Source organism: Phaseolus vulgaris, chromosome 6, assembly GCF_000499845.2.
Source record: "Phaseolus vulgaris cultivar G19833 chromosome 6, P. vulgaris v2.0, whole genome shotgun sequence".
In the NCBI taxonomy this organism is placed as follows: Eukaryota; Viridiplantae; Streptophyta; class Magnoliopsida; order Fabales; family Fabaceae; genus Phaseolus; species Phaseolus vulgaris.
In genome coordinates this window covers 9,276,617-9,287,822 of record NC_023754.2, presented here as the reverse complement: position 1 = coordinate 9,287,822, position 11,206 = coordinate 9,276,617, and the positions used below count along the sequence as shown (strand labels likewise).

The following is an 11,206-nucleotide window of genomic DNA, read 5'->3' as shown; positions in this document are numbered from 1 at the left end:
TAATTTACAATAATTATCTTCATATGTACATTTTAATTTTCTCAAGCTTGACTCAACCTATGAGCTATATAAGTTCGCAAAGTCTAACCTGACTAGTCATGAAAATATGATCTATTTCTAGGAGCTCATAAAAAATACAAATAAAGAAAATTCAAAAATAAAAGTATGATTACCCTAAAATTGGATTCTCGAGTTTTGAGACTTGTGTACTACCCAAATCACAAAACAATTCAAATCCACCATGAAGATCAACCACTTACAAAAGTCACTTATCTCGCTATGATAAAAGTTTATATAACCAATTACCTTTTTATTATTTTTTTTGCAATTCCTTAAATAATAAATTAGAACTGATTTTGGAAATTAAGTTTCGTTTCTTATTATTTAATTCGGGAATTTAATAAAAAAATACTATCTATTGGATTCTAGTATTCATGAGCCACACCAGTGTGTGTTTGATCTTCTGTGACAGGTGGCATCATCTCCATGCTTATTACATGCATTAGATGATGCGGTGAAAAGAGAGAAAGTAAAGAAAAAAAAGTTGTATTATTTATTATACCCATAAGGAAAAAATGGATATTGTATATATAGGCTCTGTTAACTAAAACAAAGTAACATAAATAGTAACTAAATTTATAAAACTTAATATCCCCTTGAAGTTTATCGGTACATGTTTATCAATCCGAGGTTGGAAATTGCATAAACAAAATCACCATGTTCAAGTGGTTTTGTGAAAATATCAACAGTTAGATGATTGGAGGAGATTGGTAATACCTGGAAGAGCTTGGATTGAAGTTTTTCACATACACAATCTATTCTATATGATTCGTTCCTTCCTTTTAAAGTTCTACTAAACTACACAAAAGTAATTACAAAAAGAGTCATCAAAATGATGCTCATCTCCCAAAACTTTAGCCTTGCTCCTAGTAATCCTTTGAGGCATAAAGGATGTTGAGCTCATAGGTTGGGCTTGGTCCCCAACTTGGGCTTGGGCTTCTTGGGATTGGGCCTCAGACGCCTCCTCTACTTGGTTTTCATCAGAACTTGTCTTGCTGATAGGATATTTTTTTAATTGATTAAAATAAGTTTTTAATCTGTTAAATGTTCTTATGAGTCTAGAATGACTGTACAAAGCCATTTAATCTATTAGATTATCATTTTATTAAAATCACTTAGAACCATGATTAGTTTTAAGCTCTTTGTTTTAATTTGTTGAAATGACTAGTTAATAAACTAATTTCATTAACAAGTGAAATTAACATATTAAAACACAATTTGAATCCATTAAAACACGTAGTTTGAATTTTATATAACTATATCATTTTGAAATTATTTTACACAAGATCAGAATCAAAGTTTCCAAAATCGAAATTATTTTACTATTGAGAGAGAGTCCAAACTAAGCTAAAATATGTTCTTGAAGCTTTCTTTGTGCAAATTTTGATATATGTACCTTGTTTGAAGAGAAACATCAAAATTCACATGGTGTACTCTTTTATGTTCTGCTTATCTTGTTTAAGGTGATTTTTTTTTTCACTTTCTATATTCGTTTTAAGTTCTTAGATTGTCTCTAGATAGGGTTTCCAGATACAATATAGGAATATGGTGTTACTAGGTGTGAAAACCAATCTTACAGGATTCAAGATCATATTTATTAAGTTGTTTACTTTCATTGTATTAGTTTTGTGCTTATAAAAACTCAGATTTTAGTAAGTTTGGCTGAGCAACTAGATGTAGCTTTTGGATAGAGTGAACCATTATAAAACCCACTATGCACATCTCTTTCTCTCTCAGTTATCTTTTGATTCTAGTAATTTTTCAAATCTTGGTTCTGTGCATAAAATTGGATGCAACCAATCATGCAATTGAATGTTTTAATAATGATATAATTCTAAGTTCTGCAAATTTTTTTGAGATAGTTCAATTTAGCTCCCCCTCTTGAATTAAGCCATTTAAATCAAAGTCTACACATCTTGCCTAAGTCATCTATGATTTTGATGATAACAAATAATATCAACTTTTTGGATATTTAACGAAGTTACTTTATATTAAGCATAAGAGACAAAATCTCTATAAAAATATTTTAGTTGAAAAGTTTAGAAAAAATCTGATGTACTAGATTTGGGAAGATTCTTGCAAGACTCTTAAAACCTTTTTGGATGCATTACCTTACTAGTATGGACACAACACATAAAAACTAAACGAAGTCTCGAGACTTGTTAAACACAAGTTGCAAAACCAAGACACTCTTAGCATCATAAGACGACCTTTCCATGGAGACATGTTTGTATGCTTCTACAAGTAAGTTTGTCTTATTCTTAACTATTGTGAAGCTAAGGCTCATAAAGTAAGCATTGTAGTATTGACATTTATTCTCTATCGAGAGTTTGTAATCTTTCAACAACTTTTTGTTATATAGTTTAGAGAGGCTTTGTGTCCTTAGTCTTAAAAAAGCATTTTGCATTTAATGATCAATCATAGGGAGAGATTAACATAGAAAAAAAATGATAGTTAAAATATTTGTAAATTTTTGGTATTAAGAACACTTTGCAATTTTCAAAGAAGAACGAAACATAACCCAAGTTTGGGTGAACTAGTATAAACCAGCATGTTCGTTGTTGTTATCTATTAACCAAGTTTTCTCGTACTTCTGATTTTTCAAATATTTATGACAATCTTTTATGTGAACTTTAGAAGGTTGGAAGAATCTTGATCAACTCGATAAGGTGTGGAACAAAAGAAAAATCCATGGAAGAACATAAAATGGTGGTAGAAGCATAAACCATGGAAAGAACCAATTTGACATTCAAAAGATCAATTAGGAAAATAAGAACAAGTTGTAAAATGAAAAAGAAAATGAATTTAGAAATAGAAATGGGGAAGAACATGTCACCTTTATGATGAATCCCAAAGGATAGGTGCAAGAATATTTGTCACTTGCAAAACTTCTCAGGATAAGAAGGAAAAGAGTAGAGAACTTTTAAGACTCTTAAAAATGTACTCACAAAAGAGAATTTTAAGCAATCTACAAAAGTGATTTTTGCAAGAGATAATGACTCTTATTTATAATGGAATGCCACAAACAAGAATAGGAAAAGTCACCTTTGAAGTTGATCCGGTCGGTCATCGGTAGTCGATGACGTCAGTAGCAGATAACCACGTGGACCACTCGCAGGGTGACACGTGGATCAGGTGCCAGAGAAATCAGGGAGGAGATCACCCGGTATGGTGATCGGTGGTCAGTAACCGAGTGGCCACCGACAGATCAGTTCCAAGATAAACACTCGGGGGAGAACGCGAGAAGCAATAGAGCATCGATCAGTCATCGGGTGCATGATCATCGGGGTCTCGTGTTACACGCAGTTAAACTGGGACTGAGACTCCCAGCGAGAGCGTTACGCATGGACCTCGCATGATCATACCTCAGAGAAATAAGAGCTCCTCGCCGGTATAATCGTGCACGTGAGTGGCCTGAGGGAGTTAGTAAACCAGTCAGTGATTGGTGACTCCCTCAACCCATTACGTGCATGACGTCGTGGAGGGGAAATCGCGTATGCAGAGAGCAGTGCTTGGTGAGTGTGCCTAGTCCAGCCACACCTGGCGTTCTCCTGGGAATGTGCGATTCACCCAGATGGAAGAAACGCGCTAAGTTACTCCGCAAGGGAATAACTTAGGCGCACAAAGAGATGCGCTAGAGCATTTCAGGTGGTGGCACGTGTACGGTTAGATGTGAGTTGCATGCCTCCACGTGTCGCTGTCTGAGAGGGGCGCGGCCCAGATAAAGGTGCACTCCGTGTCGTGAAAGGTACAGACAGAAAACCCAGACACCCACGACCCTGACTGTGGTACGTTTTCGTACAAAAGCATAACAGAATTCTGACACACGCAGAGAATAGCGTAACAGAATTCTGTTAGGCACAGACACAGAGAGAATAAAAAGAGAGAATCAGAGAGAGATACACACACATTATTTTTGTTAGTGATTCTGTGATCTAACTTGAGCGTCGGAGTGCAAACGGCCGCTAGAGGCGCTGTCTGTGTGTTTGCAGGTTGCGTTCGGAGTTCCCAGAGGAGGAGGTTCTAAAAGTATTCTTGCAGATAGCACAGTTGCCATAGGCGGGACAAGGAAGCGACAAAGCAATTCCTCCACGCTTGAGTTGTCGACAGGATCATTTGGCACCCACCGTGGGGCCCGTTTGAATCGTGGTCCCATCCACACCAAAGTTTCTGGAGTTTCTCAAAGTCTTTGCTGAGAAAATGAGGAGAACAAGACAAACATCACCTGAGCCATCTGTCGAGGAAGGAGCTGTGACAATGGCGCAGGTCCTGGAGATGATGCGCGCGCTGCAGGACAATGTCGCAGCGTCGAGAGCTGAACAAGAGAAGATCACAGGGGTGAAGGCGTCATTCACAGGGGTAGAAGATCCAGAAGCGCATCTAACGACGTTCCACACTCAGATGATGCTGTCTGGGGGCTCAAATGCCGTGTATTGCAAGATGTTCATGAGCACTCTGAGTGGAATCGCCATGGAATGTGTGCTCTTGAGGTTGTCAAGATCAAAATTCCTGGTGTGTGCTGTGCCAAAGGAAGTGTGTTTCTTGAAGGGTTCAAGGTCACTTCTTTAGTGATTTTGTGTGTAATCTATATTTGATGCTTAGAGGATTGCCCAGTGGCTTCTGGGGACTAGATTTAGCTCTTGGTTTAAGAGTGAACCAGTATAAACTGTTTGTATATCTATTTCTTCCCTTAAACTCATTTAAATTCAGTTGTTATTGCTTTGATGGTATAAACAACCGATTGTTTTTCTAGTATTTTGTTGTTTTGTGCTTTATATCTTGGCTAACTGAATTTCATACAAAGGATTTTGTTCTAGCTTAAAAAGTTTTCAAAAACCCCCTTTAAACAATTCACCCCCCCACCCCCCGGCCCCTCTCATTTAAGGCCATATATTCTAACAATTGGTATCAGAGCTTGGTACTTGAAAAATACTCTCAAGTTTGATCTTAAAATCTTTTTTCAAATAGCTGGAAAACTACCTTTTGAGGAGGGTGCTTCAATTAACAAACCACCTTTGTTGTGGTTTGAATTATAAGTACTGGAAGTTAGAATGAAAATCTTTGTTGAACCCATTGATGAAGGGATTTGGGATGCAATTGAAAATGGCCATTTCATTCCAAAGATTAAAAGAATGGATCTTTTATTAACAAACCTTGGTCCCAATGGACTAATGAAGAAAGTGAAAAGGCCAAGTTTGATTGCAGTGCCAAAAATATAATAACATCTACTTTGGATTCTAAAGAATTTTTCAGGATCTCAAAATGTGAGTCTGCTAAGGAGATGTGGGATACACTCAAAGCAACTCATGAGAGTACCACTGAAATAAAGAAATCAAAGACAAGAAGAAAAAGGAGGCAGAATAAAAAAGGTCTTAATCTATGCTTCATGGCCAAAAAGGAAGATGATTTAAGCAGTGTAAGTTCCTCTAATTCTTTAAATGCTGTAAATTACAGTCAATTACTTCAAGCTTTTCAAAAAACACATGAAGAAGATAATCGATTGGCTCTCCTGAACAACCGGTTGAAGGGAATGAACAACTGGCTTGAAAACAAAGTCAAATCACTGGAAGAAGAATTAGAAAATTCAAAAACAGATTTTGAAAACCTTGAAATTCTTTACAAAAACTCTTCTTGCAAGTGTGACTCACTTATTTGTGAAAATTGTGAAAATATTTAAAAGAAAGTTCTTTATCTTGTAAAGACTGTGGATAAGCTTTCAAAGGGTAAATCCAACTTTGAGAATGTGTTGGCATCTCAAAATTGTGTTTTTGGAAAAGCTGGATTAGGTTTTAATCCACAGAACAAGCAAGACAAGTTTTCAAAGTCATTTTTGAAACTGCCAGAAAAACAACCAATTGTTTTGTCGAAACAACCGGTTGTTACATACTTCTACTGCATGAAAAGAGGTCATTCTGTCAGTGTAAAATTAGGAAATATTATGTTCCTAAAGGCATTATGAAATGGATTCCTAAAGATTCTGGAGTTCCTAGTTATGAATGTAAATCAAAAGGATCCACATTTAAAAGGGGACCAAATCTTTGTACTTGAAATTTTACTTTGCAGGGAAATTTGATGGAGAGCATGCAATAGTAGTATCTAGACATTGGCTTCTCAAAACACATGACAGGAGATAAATCAAAGTTTGTGAGCATCACCTTCAAACAAGAAGGCCATGTAACATATGGAGATAACAACAAAGGAAGAATTCTTGGAAGAGGCTATATAGGAGACAAAAGTATCTTGCTCATTCATGATGTCTTGTATGTAGAGGGACTAAAGTACAACTTGCTTAGCATTAGCCAACTATGTGACAAAGGGTATCAAGTAATCTTCAAGACAAACTCTTGTGAAATCTGCCTTCCTAACTCAAAAGAGGTAATGTTGATTGGTAAGAGAATTGTTCCTGCCGGTTGACCAGATTGTTCCTCGTTCCAAACCTTCACCCTTCGCTGCCGTGAATACCTGAAACAGAGAGAACAAAGGGCGCCCTCGCGGCCGTTTGCACTCTGACGCTCAAGTCAATAATGGCAGAAAACACCGTGCACCTCCGTATCAGAACACCGCAACTACAATGTTCAGAAGGTGCGTAACTGAATTCTAACTGATTTCTCTCTTGTTCTCAAGTCACTTGTGTGTACAGTGTGTAAGCGTCAAATGAATAGAACGTACCTTAACTCCTGACAACGAGAGCTTTTATACCTCGTCAGTGCTTCTGCCACATGTCTCTTTCTAACTTAAGCGCAACTCTGTGTGGGAGGCCTTACGATGCTGTAACCCAACTTAGGGAAATCCCAGCGTGTAAGTCTCCCTTCCTCGAAGTGCATCTGGCGTGGGGGGTGACTACCTGGGTGCCAACTCATACACCCCAGCCTCTAGTCACTCGCCCTGGGAGTATTTCTGCCCTTCTCACGTACCATGCATGCAGATGACGTGGCCCTCTCCTGGGTCGTATCTGTCCCAGTGGTTCTCTAAAGGTGGCGCGTACTGTCACATCTCCACGCCTCATGCATAGGTACTTTGCGAGTCGGGTTTCTCCCTACTGGTACTGGGAGTATGGCTTTGTTGCCACCTTTCTCTTCTATTGTTACTCTTCTGAGGTACCGAGGCCTGAGGCCTCCACGCTCCTACCGTACCGCCTCCTACTATGTCACCCCTTCCACGGTCATTCCTAACTGTGGGTATAGGGGGGTGACACCACCCAACTGTAAGCGCTTCTTGGTCCGAACCTAGTCAACGCCCAAGGCCGGTCAATGCCTGAGACCTAGTCGTCTCCCTTCTCATCTCACTGTGCCCCTGATGGGTCCCACCAAGTGTTGACTTTGGTCAACGCCCGAGGACGGGTCGGTACAAGAATCAACAATGTCTATCTCTTGGATATTTCTTCTCCTTACTCTATAGGTTGTCTTCTTTCTAAGCATGATGAATCTTGGTTATGGCATAGAAGAATTGCTCACATTCACATGAACCACTTAAACAAATTAATATCAAAAGATCTTGTGATTGGGTTGCCCAAGCTTAAGTTTGAGAAGGACCACATATGTGAAGCATGCCAAAAGGGGAAACAAGTTAAAAATTCTTTCAAAATTAAAAATGTTGTTTCATCTTTGAAACCCCTTGAGCTGCTCCATATGGATTTGTTTGGACCTTCAAGAACCATGAGTCTTGGTAGCAACTATTATGCTCTTGTTATTGTGGATGATTTCTCTAGGTACACATGGACTCTCTTCTTGGAATCAAAGAGTGATTCCTTCTCTGCCTTCAAAAAGCTTGTTAGAAGGTTACAAAACACAAAAAACAACAACATTGGTTCTATAAGGAGTGATCATGGAGGGGAATTTCAAAATGAGAAATTCAACAAATTCTGTGAGAAGATGGGGATCTTACACAACTTCTCTGCACCAAGAACTCCTCAAAAAAATGGTACAGTGGAAAGAAAGAACAGATCTCTTGAAGAGTTAGCAAGAACCAAGCTAAGTGAATCCTCCTTACCCAAGTACTTGTGGGCTGATGCTTTTAGCACCTCTTGTTATGTGATGAATAGAGTGTTAATAAGGCCAATCTTGAAGAAAATTCCCTATGAACTCTTCAATGGAAGGAAGCCAAACATTTTTCACCTAAGAGTGTTTGGATGCAGTTGTTTTGTTCTAAATAATGGGAAAGAAAATCTGGGAAAGTTTGATGAAAAAGTTGATCATGGAATCTTTATTGGCTATTCCTTAATAGTCATACCTATAGGATCTACAACAAAAGGCTCATGACTGTGGAAGAATATGTTCATGTGGTATTTGATGAAGTTGATTACAAAAGCATTCAAGTCTCAAAGAAGAGGATGAGAAGAACATCAATTTGGAGAAGCTGGACTGCTATGCAGAAAAACAACTGGTTGATTCATCGAAACAATCGATTGAAATTCTGCAGCTGAGTGAACTGCCTAAAGAATGGAGAATACCAAGAGATCTGTCAGTGGAGAACATCATTGGGCAGATAAAGAAGGGTGTTTCTACACGTAGCTCTATCTCAAAGTTCTGCAGGCACACTGCTTTTGTCTCTCAAGTTGAACCAAAGTCTATTGAAGAAGCTCTTAAAGATGAAAAATGGGTGGAAGCTATGCATGAAGAGCTGAATCAGTTTACTAGGAATGATGTGTGGTTTCTGGTTCCTAAGACAGATGAGATGAACATTATTGGATCTAAATGGGTTTTCAGAAACAAGCTTGATGAGGTTGGAGTAATTACAAGGAACAAGGCAAGGCTAGTTACCAAAGGCTACAATCAAGAGGAAGGGATTGACTATGGAGAAACCTTTGCCCCTATTGCAAGATTGGAAGCTGTGAGGTTGTTGTTGGCTTTTGCTTGTATGAGTGGATTAAAACTCTTTCAAATGGATGTGAAGAGTGCTTTTCTCAATGGCTTTATCAATGAAGAAGTGTATGTTGAGCAACCACCGAGTTTTGAGGATCATCAACATCCTAATCATGTTTTTAAGTTGAAAAAGGCATTATATGGACTTAAGCAAGCTCCAAGGCAGTGGTATGAGAGGCTTAGAAATTTACTTTTGTCACATGGTTATGAAAGATGAATGATTGACAAAACTCTCTTCATTAAGAAGTCAAATTCTTAAATTAAACTAGTACAAATCTATGTTGATGACATCATCTTGGTGCTACTCAAAATAGTTTGTGTGAAGATTTTGTGGCAGCTATGCAAGGTGAGTTTGAAATGTCTATGATGGGGGAGCTTTCTTTCTTTCTTGGATTGCAGGTCAAGCAAACAAAGGATGGAATCTTTCTATGCCAATCAAAATATTGCAAAGAAATTCTCAAGAAATTTGAAATGGAAAGTTGCAAAGAAGTAAGCACACTCATGCCTTCAAGTTGTTATATGGATGTAGATGCTGCTGGAAAAGGGGTAGATCAAACAAAATACAGAGGTTTAAATTGGTTCCTTACTCTATCTCACAGCAAGTAGACCGGGTATCATGTTTGTCGTATGTCTTTGTGCAAGATATCAAGCAAATCCAAAGGAATCTCACTTCAAAGCTGCAAAAAGAATTCTTAAATATCTCAAAGGAACAATCAATGTTGGTCTATGGTATCCTTCTCACTATCCTATACACTTAATTGGTTATTCAGATTCTGATTTTGCAGGGTGTAAGCTAGATAGAAAAAGCACAAGTGGCATTTGTCATCTTCTTGGATCAAGCCTCATCTCTTGGCATAGTAAGAAGCAAGCTTGTGTAGCTCTTTCTACTGCAAAGGCAGAATACATTGTTGCTGGAAGCTGTTGTGCACAAATACTTTGGCTTAAACAACAACTTGCAAATTTTGGATTGAAGATCAACAAGGTTCCTTTGCTTTGTGACAACACAAGCGCTATAAATCTCACCAAAAATCAAATTCAGCATTCAAGAACTAAGCACATTGAGATTCCTCATCACTTCATATGAGATCATGTGAACAATGGAGATTGTGAAGTGAAATTCATTGAAACAAAACTGCATCTGACTGATATATTCACAAAACCTCTACCTAAAGAAAGGTTTTCCTTCTTAAGAAATGAGTTAGGCATTCTTGACTCTCAAAATCTCTCTTAAACTATTTTTTAATTTTATTTGTGAAGACAAATAGGGGGAGAATTGGTTGGTTTTTGTGTTGTCTGCTCTCTATAATATGTTTCAAACTAATCTCTCCAATTTCAGAAATTGGAACTGTTTTCTGCTTCTCCTGACAGAAACAACCGATTGAATCAAGGAAACAACCGGTTGTTGGTCTGATACAGTGCTTAGTGAATTACTTTTCTAACCTGCTGCCATAGATGTTGTATATTGCATAAACTTTGTTTTGCAGGAACTGCTTCAGATTCAAACAAGTCCAACACAAGCAACCAGGGATTTGTCTTCATCAAATAGGGGCAGATTGTTGATCAAGAGTGATCAAAGGCTTTGAAGAATCGAAATCCAAGTGGTTGATGCAAGGCTGGAGTTGCTGTTGTGTTTAGGATAGGATATGGGTAGTTTATTTGTGTAATCCACTCTTTGTTGAATATAAAGCTAAAGTGTTTTTAAAATCTTTTAAGATTAAAGTGTTTTTCAAACTAAGTGAAAAACAACCTGTTTTTTTTTTCGAACCAACCGATTGTTTTACTCTTAGGTGTTTTTGAAAAGGTTGAAAATTGATTTGGTTGGTTGACTTACTGTCAAACCAAAACAATCGATTGTTTCGTGATTTCAATCGATTGTTTGTTTGAAAATCCTTAACAAAATTCTATTTTGTTAGTTGAGTGTGCTTTAAATGATTTTCAACTGGATACGCTCCTGTATTAAATGCTTTGGCAATCTTTGAAAGCTATAAATAGTTTGTTTATGTTTTATAACAAACAAGAAAAACAGATTTGAGTTTTTCAGTTGTGAAAGATTGTTTTCAAGTTTTGAACATTCACTTTTGAGCTTTGGTTTTCTCAAGAGAGAGTGGAAAAAGATTACATCTGTATTGATTTCAGTTTGTTTAGTAAACAAGTGTAATTCGTTCTGAATTCTTTTGTAATTTCTGGTGTTGTAAGCCAAGGAGTGTTGTGTGCTCTTGAGGTTGTCAAGATCAACATTCTTGGTGTGTATTGTGCCAAAGGAAGTGTGTTTCTTGAAGGGTTCA

The 11,206-nt window shown here is 37.6% G+C and overlaps 1 protein-coding gene across 1 annotated transcript; it reads left to right on the top strand.

The window, feature by feature from the left end:
* Window positions 1-9,287: 9,287 nt before the first annotated feature.
* On the top strand, window positions 9,288-10,504 carry LOC137833332 (uncharacterized mitochondrial protein AtMg00810-like). The gene is made up of 3 exons (XM_068641688.1): window positions 9,288-9,489; window positions 9,707-9,903; window positions 10,406-10,504. The coding sequence occupies exons 1-3, from the start codon at window positions 9,288-9,290 to the stop codon at window positions 10,502-10,504; spliced, it is 498 nt and encodes a 165-aa protein (XP_068497789.1).
* The last annotated feature ends 702 nt before the right edge of the window (window positions 10,505-11,206 follow it).